At 44.0% G+C, this 18,979-nt stretch overlaps 1 protein-coding gene across 3 annotated transcripts in view; it reads right to left on the bottom strand.

The window, feature by feature from the left end:
* Positions 1–1,499: 1,499 nt before the first annotated feature.
* Positions 1,500–18,979, bottom strand: part of SAMD12 (sterile alpha motif domain containing 12) — a 201,730-nt gene continuing 184,250 nt past the window's right edge. For all 3 annotated transcript variants that reach the window (XM_081919074.1, XM_081919073.1, XM_081919072.1), the window contains 2 exons: positions 3,036–6,474; positions 1,500–2,788 (listed from right to left, as the gene is read on the bottom strand). In XM_081919074.1, coding sequence (XP_081775200.1) covers positions 6,452–6,474 — 23 coding nt within the window. In that variant the 3' untranslated portion in view covers positions 1,500–2,788; positions 3,036–6,451. The remainder of the gene's footprint in view (positions 2,789–3,035; positions 6,475–18,979) is intronic.

Here is an 18,979-nt window from a genome sequence, read left to right as displayed (position 1 = left end):
GATTCGAACTGCCGACCATACGATCGCAAGTCCTAGGCACTGAGGTTATACCCACAGCGCCACCCGCATCCCTAATTCCTGAACTAGCAGGAATATAAACTGATTGCCTTCCCCACTTTCTCTCTCCCTCTCTGCTGCCTTCTCAGCTGGCTTCTCTGCAGAGATTAAATCTAGTCCCAACTCATTTCCTAAGGATTTAAAGTTGGATTTTCAGTAGGAGCTGAGAAAAAGACACTCCTCAGGTGTTTTGTTTTGCTTTTTTTGCCTATGACTTCCTGTACTAATCAGTCCAGCTCTTTGTGGGAATCTACTTGTGTTGCCTTTTCCTCAGAGTAAAATTTACCGTCTCTTACATATTGCTGGCATCCGTCTGTCTCTGGAGACGATGGAGGAATGCGCCTTTGGGGGGTGAAGTCAAACTGTTGGGAAGTTGCAGCACCTACTGTGGCTGTAGAGACTGACGCAGGAGAGACATGTTTTGTTGCAGCTGGTTTGCGAGTCGAAGCAGGTTGTGAGTCTGGTGGAACGTGGATGATCTAAGAGGCGAGACCTCTTGTTCTGAAATTTTCTGTGTAAAAACAAAAGTAACCTCCCCAGAATGTCATATCATAAGTAATACTGCTCTTACCAACACCCTTCCTTTAGCAAAATATTTGTTTTTTCATTCTCTTATGAATAAAAAAAGTGCTAATGGAATTCCATGGGACAACAGACAGGGAGCTCAGTCGGTAGAGCCCGAGGTGCTTAATCTCAGTGCCATGGGTTCAAGCCTCACCTTGGGCAAAAGATTCCTGGGTTGGACTAGATGACCCTCGTGGTCCCTTCCAACTCCACAACTCTGTGATTCTGTGAACGACGCCAAAGCGAAGTATTCTGGCAGAACCATGACAACAACACAGAGTTGGTTCCAAAGCTATCTTCAGATACCTCGCTGTCAGGGCTAGGGCAATGTTGGAGACCGCCTCCTCATCCTGACCCTTCCAGGGAGGAGGAAGAGGAAGACAGTATAGATTTACAACAGGGGTTTTGAGGAAGGTCACAGCTCAGAGGCAGATGAGGGGGAGAGTTGGGAAATAATGGGAGAGGAGGAGGAGGGGACAGAAGCAGAGCGGCAGGTGGGTGACATGGTGTTATTAGAAACTATCCCAGATCCTCCATCTCCCAGAACTCAGCAAGCCTTAAAAGTAGGAGAGCAAAGAGCTCAGAGACAGAGGGCATGTAGCAGCAGCCGTAGAAGTGACGAATGAGGAAGTGGGAGAGACGGGGTGTGTGTGTGGAGATTCACTCGGGATAACACCATTATCCAAGAGGCTGGGTTCTATAGCCTCTCTCTGTAAATACTGAAATAAAACAGGACAGTAAGAAACCTTTCCTTGTCTTTGTACTTTCCTGGGCAACCAGCCAGGAGCTGATGACAGCACCCTGAAACTTCCTTACTTCCCCACCCCCAAGTAAAAGCACCACAAAATAATGACAATTATGCCAGGGATAACCATGTATACATTGTAGTTGATCAGACCTTTATTTGGATCTCATGGTCATTTTGCAAATGAGAGCTTTTCTGCCCAGACCAAATCTCAGAACGAATTCCACCTTGCCCAAGACCTCGGAAGAAACATGAGCAACAGAAACATGCTTTCCAATTGTCATTTTAGAGGACTGGAATGAGACCAGTTGATTGAAACCCGAAGGGCCCAGCTGAGGAGAAGAGTTTGAAGGTCCTTTTGGCTGGTCTGTGCCCCAAGGTGTCACTACGGACAGTCAGGCCAACAATGGTGACTGTGGAATGGAAGCAAGTATGGCAAAGACTTGTGGGTATACCCCTCAAACACAAACAAAATGGCAGCCGTTATACTGGTTACCCAGTGCTTACCCTCATCTTTGGGTAATGGTAATACCTGAGAACACATTTAGTTTCTAGGCCTATATAACAATACATAACAGCTCACATATTTTTTCGTTACTGGAAATCATCCTGGAATATTTTTTTTAAAAAAATCACCACAAAACGGAAGAGGAAGCTTATGAGGAAGATGTTAACTTCAAACTGTGCTATAAAATTCCCCTGGTGTTCCTCAGGAGGTTAATGACATGGGTCAACAATGGCAGGCACAATTTCCTGGAAAACAGCTTAGCTGACACCACCACTCAGTTATTGAGTGTGCTTCCTCAAATCACAAGGGCCCATAATGAGACCCAACAGGCCCAGCCAGTGCCCCGAATGGACTGAGAACATGCACCATTGTTGCAACACACAAGGATTTAATGGTAGGTGTCTTCAGCACGCAAGTCAACACGTAAAGAGTTCCTCAAGATACAAAATAGGAAAATCGCTGCAGGGAGATGACAGCTAGAGACCTATGGGTGGTATTCGATTAAATTTGGTCCATTCATTTAAATGGGACTACTCTGTGCAAAACCTAGCTAAATATCACCCGAAGTTCGGCAAGGGGCATGGCAGATGTTGACATGTTGGAAAGGGTCCAGAGAGGAGCTTCACTAAGGGGAAATCTTGCAAAGGATGTTCTCTGCATGTTGAGCCTGCAAATGCCTTTTCTCTCTCCTTTTTGTAATTATTTCATACAGGATTCAGAAACCAACCCATCTAACCCTGAGGGGAAAGGACGACAGATCAGGGTGGTCAATTAATTAAATTCCTGACGCTGGAGACAAACAATGAAGGAGGCTTCAGACCCTGAGCTTCTAGAGGTGACGGGCTGGTCAGAGTTAGAAACCAAATGCTGGACCAAAGATGGGTCTTTGGGTCTGATCTATCAGGACTCTTCTTCTTCATTTTTTTTTTTACAGTAACACTTCATTGAGAAAACAAAAAAAAATCCTTCCAGTAGCACCTTAAAGACCAACTAAGTTAGTTCTTGGTATGAGCTTTCGTGTGCATGCACACTTCTTCAGATATTCTTCAGGTATCTGAAGAAGTGTGCATGCACACGAAAGCTCATACCAAGAACTAACTTAGTTGGTCTTTAAGGTGCTACTGGAAGGAATTTTTTTTGTTTTGACTATGGCAGACCAACACGGCTACCTATCTGTAACTTCATTGAGAGTCTACACATGGATTACCAAGGAAGTCTGATAATGCTCGAAGGCTGTACACGCACCGAACAGCTGCTGGTGGAAGAGGAAAGTGCTGAGAGAGTGCACAAGGAAACCAATTAGTTCCCCTCAGCACACACAGAAGTAGGTTCATCACTAGTCAATAATAATATGAGGCACTGGTTGTAGACATGGTCCCATACAGGAGTTAGTATCAGCGACTGTATTGTATAACACAAAGGGCAATTGATTATTTTTATGGAAGAGTCAAGTTCAGCCACATTGTCCCGGGGTGGTACTCAACTGCCTTTTACTCAGGCTAGACTCACTGAACTTAATGGACCCAACGTTCATTCGTTTCAGTGGGTTGACCCTGAGTAAAACTTAGTTGAAGGCCACCCGTGGCCTTCAACTACTTCGGCAAAACACACCTGTCCCTTTCCTAGGGAACTTTCATGTCATGTTTTTACACCTCTAAACCAGCAGCTGCTGTCAAGCTCAGCAGACAGGAACAATGCCACAGCACCAGAAAAGCAGTCGGAATTGGCTTGAAATACCAGCATGTGAACTTTCTGCATGGACATCACAAAGCATTGCAAACCACTCCCCCTCCACAACAATGCAGATGCTTGGGACATGATTTTTATTCAGAAAGACTCTTTCCTCCAGGTAGCAGAACGCACTAAATCATCTGTGTGGAAAATCACAAATGAAGAAGCCTAATAACAAAAATATGGTCAAGCTTCAAGGGCCAGATTGAGAAAACGTTGGCAATTTGACCAGGACAAAGTGAGATGCTTACTAAATCCATATGGTTTTTGATTTCTTCCTCAAAGCAGGTCAGCCATAGCAACTGCTGTAAGGCTATGCTGAGATGGGCCAGTCTTGATTTAACAAATGCGTAGATGCTGAGTTTCTTGGGTTCTTTTGTGAAGGCTGCCCAGTCCACAAGTCACTGCTGTATCTGGGCTGCCAATGGCAAGTGACTACAAGTGTAAATCGCAAGTGATCACAAGAAGGAAAAGAGGTGAGGAGTTCAAGATCCATGTGTGCTCATAGAACAGCTGGTTTCTTAAGGTGCAACTTGTAGGATTGACAAGGGTCAAGGTATGAATTACATGGAAGTTCATATATATTCAAAGTCATTCGGTAAGTGTAACAGTCTATCAGGTGGGAGAAAGAGAGATCAATTGCAGAGTTCTCTTGATTTAGGGTCTAGAAGGATCTAGACCTTTGGGTTTCCTATGGATGCTACCATTATCTTTCACTACTGAAAGTTTTGTTTCCAATAGGAAACTGGATGGAAAGCACTTTCATGGATGGAAATTAAACCGCTCTGCTTTGGCAACCTAGAAAGCGAACGGTGCTGAGCTAAGCTCAGTGCAGATGCAACAGTCTCGAGCCAGCTACAGTTATGTGGAAAGTAAACAGTTTTGCTAGTAAGACAGCATTTTATGACAGCAAGAGGCTTAAGCTGAAAAAGGGACAGCTCTGATTCAAAACAGAACACAGTTCAATAGATGGCTCCTTGACACTCTATTGAAGAATTCCAAAATATCTGTGGCCTTTGGGATTTTGGCTTACTCTACTGCCAGTGAGTTATCAGGCTAACCCAAGAGAGATCTGAGGACAATATGGCACATATGATGGAAGGAAGATGTGAAGCCCAAAGACTGAGCTGGTCAAAGGAAGAAAATGTCACTGGACTGACCTGCTCAGGAACACATTTGTGAAAGCTCTGCTTTACTGAAAGCTTCAGTCCTCCAAAGAGACTTGGAAGTGATTGGTGGTTAATTTTACCATCCTATAAATAACTGCAGTCTTCCTTCCTAAACTTGCAACATCATAATCTGCAAAATTTCTCCATGTACCTAAAAACAAAAAGGGTAAGGTAGTCATTTCCCCGCCCCAAAGTATTCTTACTCTTGACTATCGGCACAAATTGCTTCTAATGGTGAACCAGACATAACGTTTAAACAGTGGTCGCAATAACTTCCTTGCCTACAAGTCAAACCCTGGATCAAGCAATTAGTCCTGTTTCTAAAGAGTGTGGGGTTTTTTTTTGGGGGGGATATATTTTATTTAAAATAGCATATGCAAGTGTATTCATCTCTAAGTTCACCTTTTCCCATTTTTCTCCTGTTAAAAACTGGCGAGCATCCAGTTTCCAGGGAGAAAAAGTGGGTGGTCAGGTGGTGTTCATGGCGTTCCATGCGCTAGCCAATCAGTACTCTGTACAGCTGGCTTTTGCTACAGATGAGTGCAGGTTTTTCAGAGGTCACACTGGAAAACAATGCATATATTTTGAAATAAAAACCCCATAAGGATAAAGAGAAAGGAAAAGATGCTTTCACCCAGTGTGATGAGGATGCTTCGGGAATTGCCTCACTGTTTTTACAATGATACAGCTGTCTTCATCATCAAAAACAAGGGGTTCTTGCAACGAGAGAGCAATCTTTTTTATCTGAGATTATTTTCTTTCCCTCTATTATTGAACATGCATCAAAACAACAGAGCCTTACTCGTCATTTTTTTGGGGGGTGGTAGTGGTGGGAGGAATTAGTGCAGCAAAGAAATGTACGTGCTCTCATTCTACTACTTCTATAAGTAAAGTGTCAAAATAGCCTAACAACATCCAGACAAGTTACCAGACCAAAACTTGCAGGAATCGGTGAAGGATGCAAATCATGAGCTAGACTTAAGGTACAATCCTAGTGAAAGGGAGATCCATGAAACTCATTTTTAACAGATGTGTCCTCAGAAAGTTTCCCACAGCACAACCAAATCCGTGAGAACATCTGTGTGGGGATCACGTATGGAATGCCGATACCATAGGGTGGAATTTACCATTCAGCTGCATCACTAACACATACAGGATATGCCGACATTCCTATCAGGGAGCAAGGATAATCGTGAACATTTCCAGTGAGTTCGCAGAGATGGAACGTCCCGCCCAACCCATCCCATAAACATCATGCCGTCTGCATACATAATATAATCCAGTATTGTCATGCTAAAGAACCACCCCTCCCCCCAAAATACCTAAAACAGAATCCCCAGAACTTTTAGTGAAGGTCAGAGAGTTCCCTGATGGGAACACGGAGTTTATGCACAGTGATGAGTATCAGAAGCAGGTTTTCCAGCATAAAGCGTCCACCAATGACAAACCGGAGAAAGTCAGCACCATTATTTCAATCTCCCGAGCAAACAAAGATTCTTCATGTTTTATCCCGCTGTCGAGACGGGTTGGGCTTTCGCTACTCCTCCAGTTCTTGAGAGCTGTCTTCTTTTGGCAGTGCCATCGCTTCATGCCGTATTTCTGTTTGATTTCTCGTGGAGAAAAAAGTTCATTTCGGAATCATCTGGCAGGGCGGCAACTCCAGAGGCTGGCAACGGTTTACGAAGAGCTCTCTGCCGAGGCTGTTAAAAACAACAACAACAGACAGGCCGTAAGTAGATGCTTAGCTCAAAGAGAGGCAATTACAACACATCGCGGCTGAAACAAAAGGTCAAGGCTACATTACACAAATCACACAACTGCTAAAGCAAAGCGTGCCCAGGCATATATTTGCTTTATTTTATTTCCCTGCATTTGCATTCCACCTGCCTGGAATCCAAGGCAGTACACACGAGGCAGCCAGGAGGTCTCCTATCCACTCACTCACTGACCAGACCCAGATCTTCAAATTGGTGCCCTCTCATGCACCTTCAGATAATCACCTGGGACCATTTCCCCCCTGCATCCAACCCTTCCTTCTGAGCACATTTCAAAGTGTTGGTGCTGACCTTTAAAGCCCTAAACGGCCTCGGTCCAGTATACCTGAAGGAGCGTCTCCATTCCCATTGTTCTGCCCGGATACTGAGGTCCAGTGCCGAGGGCCTTCTGGCGGTTCCCTCACTGCGAGAAGCCAAGTTACAGGGAACCAGGCAGAGGGCCTTCTTGGTGGTGGCACCTGCCCTGTAGAACGACCTCCCACCAGATATCAAAGAGAAGAACAACTACCAGACTTTTAGAAGACATCTGAAGGCAGCCCTGTTTAGGGAAGCTTTTAATGTTTAACACACTACTATGTTTTAATACTTTGTTGAAAGCCAGATGGGCGGGATATAAATAAATTATTATTATTATTACATTGTACCCCAAAGTTAGTTGATGGCCACATTTGGCTGGGGAGGAGCCACAACTCAGTCGTGGAGAATCTGCCTTGCATGCAGAAGGTCAATCGCAGGCATTCGCAGGTGAGGCATTTGGCCAGTTCAATGGAAACCATACGACTTAAAAGTCAAAAAGTGCACCCAACTTTGATCACGTCAAAAGCCAAAGTCCACTTAAGAGTCAAAAAAGTGCACCAGGCAAAAGCAAGCACTTGAAAAAAAGCAAGCACTTCTCACCTGAAGCAATTATTAAAGCCATTATCAGTTGGTGACTCATATAAGTTTTAATCTGCTAATTAGTGGAGCAAATATGCACACTTAGCGTTCCAGATGCTGGACTCCAACTCCCACCAGCCCCAGCCAGCCTAGCTGATGGCCAGCAATGATCGGGGTTGTAGTCCAGCGACATTTTGGAGGTCCAGTTTCCCTATTCCTGGGCCATGCAGTGCACATGCATAACTTAACCACCTCCCTCAGAAACGTCCCACCACCAAAGCAACTGCTTTAGTCATATGCTAAGTATGCATATTTGGTCTACTAATTAGCAGATTAAAACTTACATGAGTCATCAACTGATAATTGCTTCAACAGGGTACTAGCCCAATCTTTTTTCTTTTTAGTTTTTATGAACTCTGCAGCCGGGATGCTTCTTCTCCAAAGAAGATCTGCTCTAGGCCTGTCGCCAGCACAACCTCGGCTTTCAAAGGGATTTGCTGTCCCTGCTGGGTTGGATAAGGATCTGCCTTTCTCCAGACAGAAGGGAAATCCAGGATTGTTTGTGTGAGAGAATGAGTGTGTGAGAGAGAAGGTCAGTAGCAGAGATTCTGCTCTGCGTACAGAAGTTCCCAAGTTCACCCTCCGGCCACCTCATGAGAAGAGAAGACTCCCTGGAAAAGACCCTGATGTTGGGAAAGATGGAGGGCACAAGGAGAAGGGGACAACAGAGGATGAGATGGTTGGACAGTGTTCTCGAAGTTACAAACATGAGCCTGACCAAACTGCGGGAGGCAGTGGAAGACAGAAGTGCCTGGTGTGCTCTGGTCCATGGGGTCATGAAGAGTCGGACACAACTAAACGACTAAACAACAACAACATTTTGAGCATTTTATTGGTAACTCTGTATTCTCTGTGGTTCCTTTTCTTGTGAAGGACAGCCCAATTTCCCCCCCTTGTGTTTATATGGAAGCTTAAAAAGCTCAACTCACAAGTTGTGTACACTTGGATAAGAAGCGAAACTGCGAATTCACAGGATGAATTCTTGAAGGGTTGATCTTTAATGAAGGGCTAACGCTATCACAGCAAAATCTGGTGATAAATCCCTGATCAGGACACAACGGAGCATGGAGTATCCCAGCTCTTAATGAGACACGGCTCAGGAAAAACGGATTTGGCCAAAGAATATCAAGCACCCCCTTCAATATCAAGACTTTTCATGTCTTCTGGAAGGAGCTCTGTCTTAGAATAATCTGCAAAATGTGTGTAGAATTTTCAACAACATATAAGGATCCCAACTGATGAGGAACAAGCAAGTTTAATGCTCATCCAGAGTGCCAATATTCTGAGTATTTGGCTTGTGACGTCTTGATGCTTATTCTTATTTTTACAAAGCTCAGCGAAGAGGCATGCTATCAATGAAGAGGCATGCTATTAATTGGCAGGCATTTTAGATGATGGCCGAAGAGAGGGAAGCTGCCAATTCGTAGCAGCACCTTAAACAGGGACCCTTCACTTTAATCCTGCAAACGTCCCCATGTCCTGCCAAAAATAGAGAAAAGCCCCCAACGACTTGTAATTAGACACCTTGCGTATAGGTGTTCTACATGTACTCGACTCCTGATAAAAGATCGCTTATAAATAAAATATACACCCGAAGAGCCATGGCTTGCAGCCAGCAAACAGATGCTCCACAAGAGAATTACTGTTGCAAGCTAGCGTATTTTTGCCAAGAAGCTACGGATGAGACAGGGCAAAGGCAAGGATGGCCCCGGGTTCCAGTAATTTCCCGTGGGTCACATTAAGGTTAAGGCTGCATTTGATTCTGATTTTCACTGAACAGTGGAATGTCAGGGGGAGTTTACTGCTCTAAGCTTCCTGTATTGAGGTCACATTGCCAGCAAATAGAATTTCCAAGCCTGGCCCCCTGTGTAAAAATCCGGACATTGCTGCATGTATTTTTTTATTTATTGCACAACGTTCTAACAAAGCAATCCGCTGATAAGTGGCATCGACGGTACACCAGTTCAAAGGTGGTTTTGAACAGCTCAGCTACTTGATGGGAAAAGCAGTATGAAAACGAAACAACAAGAGCTTCTGGTTCATTCTGTCCTCCAGGCCAGATCAAGGATGGAGGGGTTTCGGGGGCGGCAATAATCAGGAACTGCGTAGGCAATGCTTTAAAATTCACACTCATGCACGCGTCAAAGTCTCCGCCAAACTAACTGGGAGTTCTATTTTAAAAATCCAAATTCTGCCAACGTATAAATCATGCAAATGGATGAACTTTGCATATGCCTGCTTATTTTCTGTAATTTGATCTGCTCCCATTCACCACAGAACTGGGCAAAGAGCAATGCCAGGCCTTGCCCCCTGACCTGCGAAGATCTTATCCAGCCTCCCCTCCGGATTCTGAAATTTCTTCAAGCGCTGGCCAAGCACTTTCAAGCATATCTCCACAATAATAAGGGGCCATAAAGCTGCTCTACATTGTTTTAAAAAGAAAGTCGAGGTCCTTAGGAACCTGAAATCGATGGCTAATGTCACATTTGAAGGGCTTTTCTGCACTTCCAAAGAACTGCAGCAACATTTTCACAGCTGGGCCTATAGCCAGGAAGTTTTGTACAGGAAGTGACATGGCTCAGTGTTGGAGCATCTCCTTTGCATGCAGAAGGTCCCAGGTTCGATCCTTGCCATCTCTCGGAAGGACTGGGAATGTCCCCTGCCTGAAACCCTGGACAAAAGATCCAGTCACCTGAAATTACGCCTAAGCTTTGGTTTTGTCCAGATTTGAAAATGTCACCTGTTTTCAAACCAAAGCGAGGACACTTTAAAAATAAAAATAATTTTTTTATAAATATTTTCTTGGTTTATAAAAGTACATGCCTTGTCTCTTTTTTCCAGGTTGTAAAGTTTCTTACAAATCAGTACATTTGTAGTGAGACATTAGTGCTGAGTACAGTGGTACCTCGGGTTAAGAACTTAAATCATTCTGGAGGTCCGTTCTTAACCTGAAACTGTTCTTAACCTGAAGCACCACTTTAGCTAATGGGGCCTCCCGCTGCCACCTTGCCGCTGGAGAACGATTTCTGTTCTCATCCTGAAGGAAAGTTCTTAACCCGAGGTACTATTTCTGGGTTAGTGGAGTCTGTAACCTGAAGCGTATGTAACCTGAAGCATCTGTAACTCAAGGTACCACTGTACAATATAAGGTTGGGGAAGGGGGGGAGAGGAGGGGCGGCAGGGTGAGGCACGGGGACTAGCCAGGCAGCGCTGTTGGTGCTGGCAGTCCTTAGGGGCTCCACACAGCCGTGGCGCTCACCATTTTGCCTCGCCGGAAGTCCAGAACACTTTTTTTTTTTTGAATGAGTACGATATCAAATCTTCTTCTTCTTCTTCTTCTTCTTCTTCTTCTTCTTCTTCTTCTTCTTCTTCTTTAAGAAAGAGATATCAATATGGATTTTTTTGTTTGTTTGTGAGGCCAGATGATCAAAACATACAGCATGCAATTCTGAGATGAAGCATTTTGGGGAGAATGGAAGTCCTGGCAGATGCGCTCAGCAGGTAGCCTTTGGTAAAGCCAATTAGTCAGAGGCTATTGCAGCTGCTCTATGAGACTCAACTGGATTGCAGAAAAACAACAACAAAAAATGTACTAATCCAAAGTATATTCTAGTAAATGGCACGCACGCGTCCTCAGGTAATTAGAGCAACGCCAGACTCAAAATTCTCATCATCCCTGCTTTGAAAACAACAACAAACAAACCCCACAGCCTTGTTCTAAGAGGGGTGTGTGTGTGTGTGTGTGTGTTTTACAGAGGGACAAACCTTTGGCAGTTTTACACAGATTAGACAGAAAAGAGTGACAGAAGGAGCTCTGTGTTTCTTTGTGTGTTTCATTATGTTTTTATATATGTTGGAAGCTGCCCAGAGTGGCTGGGGCAACACAATTAGGTGTGCAGGGTATAAAAATAAAAGATGTCCCTATATTCATCGAAGAAATATTGGAGGGTATGGTATCGGGTAGTGTGACAGCAGCTCTGCATATTCCTGGCCCTACACAGTTCCCATTAAAAAAGTCTTCCCCCTTTCCTCCAGGAGGAGGAATTCTTCACACACATCCCCACTGCAAGGAATAAGGAAGCCTAGCTTGCTGGGAGGTCTGCAGAGGTCGGCATCAAAGCAACTCTGGAGATCAAAGAGCGCAACTTTCAAGTAAACTGTACATTTGAATATGCACTAACATGGCGGTTCATGAACTTTGCTGAAGTCAAGGTTTGCTGCAGAGACGACTTGGTTCCTGCCTTCAGATTCTGGAAGTGGAAAAGATCTCAGGGGTACCTGTCAAAAGGCTCAGCGACAAACCTCTGAAGTTGCAAGGTACACAACCCCTGTGCCGAAACATTTGTCAGCATTTTTAAAAAGGTGACACCGAGTGACAGTGTCTCTTTGAGAGGCTGAACATTAAATCCAGCTCTCAGTTCATTTGCCTTTTGGTGCTTATGAACCACCAGGAAAGCGGGAGACAGCCTTGCCTTGGTGGTTTATTATATTGATGGAGAAGGACGGGTCTTCTGGGCGAGGTGTTTTAATTCCTCTGCAGCCTTTGGAAAAATTGCTGACTTTTGCCTCCACGTGCGTTAAAAGTCCTTTTCTGCTCAGAAAACACATTGCAGCAAATAGCATTTTCTGGCACGGAGAACGGGCCGTGCAATCTTTAAGGCAGAACATTACTTTATTACACATGTTAAGGCTTTTACTCCGTTTTAACTTTTATGAGCATGACAAAGAACGGAGAACCGGCGTTTAAATGAAGGCTCCTTTTATCCCCAGTCAACTTCACACCATTCACAAAATGTCACTGAGATATTTACTTCCAATGTGCCCAATCCCTTTAAGCTGTTCTGGGACTATTACATTTTTTTGGGGGGGGGGGAATTGTGGAGGGAGGACCCCAGTACTACTGACATTTCTTAACATATTAGTGGCTTGCTTGGGGGCATGAGAGCTTTCTGAAGCCAAACGAGACATGATGGAAGAAGCCCCTTTTATTTAAGGCTGGGTTTACCCATTCACACAAATCTTAGAATTGTAGAGTTGGAAGGGACCCAATCCCCTGCAATACAGGAATCTTTTTGCCAGTGTTCTGTATGTAGCCCTTCTCTTGCAGTCAACCTGGAAGCTGCAGTTAGTGAAGAATGCCTCAGCACGATTGCTGACAGGAGTGAGGTCTTGTCACCATATAACACCTGCTTGCAGAGATCTGAACGGGCTGCTGATTTGCTAGTGGGCTGGCTTCGAGGTGTTGCTATTAGTACAGTGGAACCTCTACTCATGACCAGGAGTAGAGGAACGGCTTATGAGGAACGGCTAAGAGAGCTGGGCATGTTTAGCCTGGAGAAGAGGAGGTTAAGGGGTGATATGATAGCCATGTTCAAATATATAAAAGGATGTCACATAGAGGAGGGAGAAAGGTTGTTTTCTGCTGCTCCAGAGAAGCGGACACGGAGCAATGGATTCAAACTACAAGAAAGAAGATTCCACCTAAACATTAGGAAGAACTTCCTGACAGTAAGAGCTGTTCGACAGTGGAATTTGCTGCCAAGGAGTGTGGTGGAGTCTCCTTCTTTGGAGGTCTTTAAGCAGAGGCTTGACAACCAGGAGTGCTCTGAGGGTGTTTCCTGCTTGGCAGGGGGTTGGACTCGATGGCCCTTGTGGTCTATTCCAACTCTATGATTCTATGACCACAATTCGTTCCGGAGGCCCGTCCGGAAGTTGAAAGGGGTCACTGGGAGAGGCGCCATTGTGCGCAGGCAGCGATCACCCGCTTCTGCGCATGTGCAGTTACTTCCGGTTTGCTGCAGATGTTTTTATATATGTTAGAAGCTGCCCAGTGTGGCTGGGGCAACCCAGTAAGATGTGTGGGGTATAAATAGTAAAATTATCATTGTGGAATGGGGCGTCCCTATTTTTCATCAGAGAAATGTTGGAAGGGTATGATATTACTCATTCCACCTTTGTAGGAATTTGATCGTTTAGTGTGGCAGCACTTTTGGAACTCCCTGCCTATTGAGATTCAGCAAACGCCTTCCCTGCTCTGTTTCTGGTGCATGCTAAAAACATTCTTGTATAGGCAAGCCTATCAAGATGCTTAAAACATTGGGTTGTTTATAAATCTGTTTTCTTTGATTTAACTTTTGTAAGTTTTAAAGTAGGGTTGTACATTTTTCTTGATTTTATGGTTTTATCCTTTTGTGAACTGCTTTGAGGTTTGTTTGTTTGCTTTTTAAAAAAGTCAGTGTGGTTTTGGATACCCCCAGAAGGCAAGGGGAGTCAAATCCTCATTTGCCCAATGATAGAACAACCCACACCTGTTGCTACAGCCCCACAGCCATCATCCCCTGGGTGATTTCCATCTTGCTGGACTCGTTTCCAGTATCAGAGCTCGGCTATGATTAAATAATTTCAATAAACACACAAGATGTAACCAGCTGTACGTTTGAAAAAATATTATATACTATTCATTGTACTGAAATGTTGATTTCAACAGAAGTAGCTCAAAGTTCAACGAAAAAAGTAGAAGACCCAGTGGATGGGTTCATTCTCTAATCAGTTTATGCATAAGGTCCATATATGTGAAAGTGTCTATTCCACCTGTCTGTTCAACAATCCACATGAAATGTTGTTACAGTTCCACAGAATCCTTTCACAGAGTGTAAGACAAGGATTTCTGGAATATTAGCCTTGTTTCGCCATCCTGGGCTTCGTCAGTAGTATAAACTCTAGGCATAGCTGTCGACTTTTCCCTTTTCTTGCGAGGAACCCTATTTGGAATAAGGGAATTTCCCTTAAAAAAAGGGAAAAGTTGACAGCTGTGACTCTAGGTAATACAAATAAAAACAGTATCGTAATCTCACGCATTTTTACAGCAAAAATAATATAAAAACCGTCAACAACCTTACATACCATATATGATATCACAGGACAGTTGATCTTATAGCATAGTAGTAGCTGCTGTAAACAGCAACTTTTACAGAGTAGAGTTATATTGGATAAGCACAATATTGATTCGAAAGAAACGTGTTGGCAATCAACAGATACAAAATTTCTTTCTTAAAGTGACCCATATAGCACAGCAGAGGTAAAACTGAGATTCTTCCGTTGGGGATCCCTAGCCTCACTTTCAGAGGTGTAAGGCATCAGGCAGCTGCTTTGAGTGGGGCAAGTCCGAGAAGCCACCCACCGTGTTAAATTTACCACACTCCCGACAAGCAGGGCTTTTTTTAAAAGAGGGAACTCACAGGAACTCTGTTCCGGCACCTCTCAGGTGGGCGCCTTTGCCATTCTAAGAGAACAAGGTCCATGATGAGTTCCAGAACTGCTTCTTCTAGAAAAATAGGACTACCCCCAAGTGATGGTGCATTGAGGCATATGGGGAAATTGGACATTAGGGGAAATTGGGTGGCTAGCAGAAACATGCTGCTAATTGTTGCAGTCTGTTGCCCCACCGCCGGACCAACCAGGCTATAACCCTACTGTCGTCCCGTCCCCCGGTCATTCCCTGGGAAGTGGAAACAGAGAGATTGTTAAATCAATGCATACTACAGAAATCCCCTCAGACTCTTGCCTTTGCATCGGTTGTGACTGTAAGACTTTGGGTAGGAACTAAGAGCTTCCCAGGTGACTTAGAGCAAACTCATGTAACTGTGTAAACTCAGTTTTTACGGCCCTTCTTATCAGACCAGTAGGTTCCTGGGCCAATTTGTTGACCTGGCCCTAAGCGGTTGTTATATGCACATGATACCCACATCCGCATGCTCTGCTTTCTTAATCACAGGGTACGTGGACTTCCTTTCAAGCAAAGCGTCTATATAAGCAGATGTGCTTCCTGAACTACATGCGTACCATAATAGGCGGATGATACTCTGAACTATCAATTTGCCATACCACAGAGAGGAGTGGCCCAGAGGTGTCTGTGGCCCAGCCAGCAATGGCCTCTTGTTGGTGGCTGCCCAACTATGCCAGGCTTCCTCCCCATCGTTTTGCACTGTATTCTGGGACATCTGTCTGTCTGTCACATTTTGCGCTGTGTTTCTGAGGTGCAAAAAACCAAAAACAGCCTGCGTAGGCATTGGCATGCAAACTGCTGCAATGCGATTTGTTCCAACGAAATTTTATCTCGTTATTTTCTGAGGAGCTTTTTAACTTGCAAAACTTGCTTCACTGTTAACAGAACTTTTTCATAGGAACTTACTATTATACAAAACTTGCTTCTCCAATAAATAATGCAGATTTCCGTTATTTAGCTGTTTCACATTCTTTGCTTCTGCAAACCCCCCCCCCCCACAATTATCAATTTTCCTCATTCATAAACCCAAAGACCCTAGCCTTGTAGCTGACCCAATGAGGTACACTAAAAATGCATGTAGTGCCGTATTTTTCGCTCTATAAGATGAACTTTTCCCCTCCTAAAAAATAAGGGGAAGGGGCTCCGTTTCTCCTGCCGCTTCGCTGAAGGGGCACTGCGCATAGAGGGAGAGAATATTTTTTTCTTGTTCTCCCCCTCTAAAACTAGGTGCATCTTGTGGTCGGGTGCGTCTTATGGAGCGAAAAATACGGTACTCATACATAAAGCATCTGCCTCTGAGGTGTATAACTGTACAAAAATGAGTCACCCAAAGGGGAACTAAAAGTAGGAAATGCAGGGGTGGATATTTTTGCAGCCAGACTACCTCAGCATTCATCTCTCGTGATTTTATCTCATCTTATTTATTTAAAATATTTGTAACCTATTTTTCATCACAATGCACTCCGGGGGCAGCATACAATAATATGAATGAAAAGCTAGCCAACACAACCATAAACATTAAAACCGCAAGCAGAGAGCAGCAGTAACAGGAATAATCAAAACCTGGCCAGGCAATCAACCTGCCGTAAAGATCTGACGGGAGAGATGGATTTTCCACGGGTGCCGAAAACTAATCAGCATCAATGCCAATCATATTTCAAGGCGGAGGGCATTTGGGCATCGCTGCAGGATAAGGCCTTCCCCTGGAGGCTGGATGCAGAACAACCCAGAGGGCATCAGCTGCAGAGCTCAGTAGGTTGACAGGGTGGTATGGGAGGCAGAAGCTCCATCAAAGGTCCAAGTTGGGAGAACTACCTGAAAATGATTCACAGGTGGTATTTAACTCCTTGCTAAGATGTGTAAGACTGAATCAGGTAAGTGTTGGGAGATGCAAAGAGGTGGAGGGAACGTTCTTTCATATGTGGTGGACTTGTAAAAAGGTTAAAGAGTATTGGGAAATGATCCACAACGAATTGAAAAAAATGTTTAAAAGTACTCCCCCCGCAAGCCCAGAGTCCTTTCTGTTGGGGATAATTCAGACTGAAATTCCCTGGTGTCAAAAAAGGTTATTTATGTATGCTACTACTGCAGCCTGTGTTTTGTTAGCCCCCAAATGGAAAACAAGTGAGGTTCCAACCAAAGAAGAATGGCAACTTAAGATGATGGAATATGCACAACTCGCAGACTTAACACATAGAATAAGAGAAGAAGGAGAACATATGTTTAAAGAAGATTGGAAAATGGTTATTGACTATATGGGAAAAAATTGTGTACAGCTGAAAACAATGGCAGCATTAAGATGAATTCAACAGTGTAAACCAGTTTTGATGGATGCAATGAATGGTACAGTGGTACCTCGGGTTAAGTACTTAATTCGTTCCGGAGGTCCGTTCTTTACCTGAAACTGTTCTTAACCTGAAGCACCACTTTAGCTAATGGGGCCTCCTGCTGCCGCTGCGCCACCGAAGCATGATGTGTGTTCTCATCCTGAAGCAAAGTTCTTAACCTGAAGCACTATTTCTGGGTTAGCGGAGTCTGTAACCTGAAGCGTATGTAACCTGAAGCGTATGTAACCTGAGGTACCACTGTATAGTTTTTGTAAAATATGCGGGGATTTATGATATGTAAAATGAACCATGGAAAGAGAAGAAGGGAAGTCATTGATATCTTAAGGATGTAAACTGAGTATTTTAAATTGTAAAACAGAAAACTTAATAAAATTATATACAAAGGTCCCTAGTTGTTTAGGGCTTGGTATATGAGCGCCAAATGATGGCTCTAGCTGGCTCTGTGTGTTGCTTACAGTCCTGAAACAGCTTTTTGCCAAGTGCTGCCCTCAATATGTTTTGGACCACAATTCCCATCAGCCCCTGCTGTAGTTGTAGTCCAAAGCATCTCGAGGGCACCATGTTGGTGAAGGCTGTTCTGTAGCAACACAGGAAAGACTAGACTGATGTCTGATCCTGTATAGAAAGCTCATGCCTCAAGGCTCTTTTATGCAGCGAGCCAGAATCATAAGCTATTTCATCTTTTCACATTTTGATTAATGTCAATGGGGATTCTTTGCTAGTTTTCTGGGTGAGAGTGAAGTTGACAAATACTGATGCTTACCCAAGGAACTCGAATCCTGACAGGTCTATATATATTTAAAGCTAACACCAGAAATTCAATCAATAAAGAGAGGAAAGTAGATTTAGGTGTTAGATCTAGTTGCTTGTACTCTTGTAGATTTGTGGGATTATTAGTTCTTGGTTTCTCAGCCTTAAAACACGCATATGTTTAACAACATGTGTCTTTTGGAACATGCAGAGTTAATGCTGCAAATGAGCGGAAGAGCACCTTAATTTTCAGATGATCTGAACATCTGAAGGACCCCCAGGCCTTTCAGGTTCAATACCTGCAAATGAGCGGCAAAACATCACATCTTCAACTGCACAGCCTTGCAATATCATGCTCCTCTCCATCTTATGGGAAGGGGCATAGCTCAGAAGCAGAACATCTGCCTTGAATACAGAAGTTTCCAGATTCAATCCCCAGCAATAGGGCTGGGCGAGACCCCTCTGAAACCGAGCAAGATACAGCTATTCAGTATAATTCAGTATGTTCCTATGTTATGGCAGCCCCTCTGCAGGCAAGGGGCGACATAACTGGGCTCCTGAGCTCCACAGGGGTGCGGCAGAAAGAATGTAGTCGGGTCAAGGGAGCCGTGGACTCAGAAAAAGTTGAAGACCACTGCCCTGTGCTAGGACTGTGCTGAAAATGTGTCCCCCTCATTTGGCTCAGAAGGTGAGTTTATATAGCTTCCAATTGGGAAGGGGTTCCTTCTCGCAGGAATGAGGAGCTGGTAAATTGGGGTGTGTGTTAATCTTGTTGGGGTCCATGGAAATGGGGGACCACTTTTAATTCTGATTGCTTCTCCCTTGTGTGTGTGTGTGTGTGAGAGAGAGAGACAGACAGACAGACAGAGAGACATACAGAGAAATTCCTACCATCTTACCCACATATTACCCCATTTATGGATTTCATGTACCACCAATGCCAGATCTATTTACAGCTGTTCTTGTGATGTATAAGGTGTTTGAAAATACCTATTTTTAATCCTAAACATGGGGGATTTAAATTTACATTTTAACTTCAACTTGGAGTTCCTATTTTGGCTAATCAACTTTCTGAGCAAAATAATAATAAAAAATCATTCTTATTTATTTA

Source organism: Podarcis melisellensis (assembly GCF_964234715.1).
Source record: "Podarcis melisellensis genome assembly, chromosome: 7".
Lineage (NCBI taxonomy): Eukaryota > Metazoa > Chordata > Lepidosauria > Squamata > Lacertidae > Podarcis > Podarcis melisellensis.
Note: the sequence above shows the minus strand (reverse complement) of the source record. Positions and strands in the feature narration are given on the sequence as shown.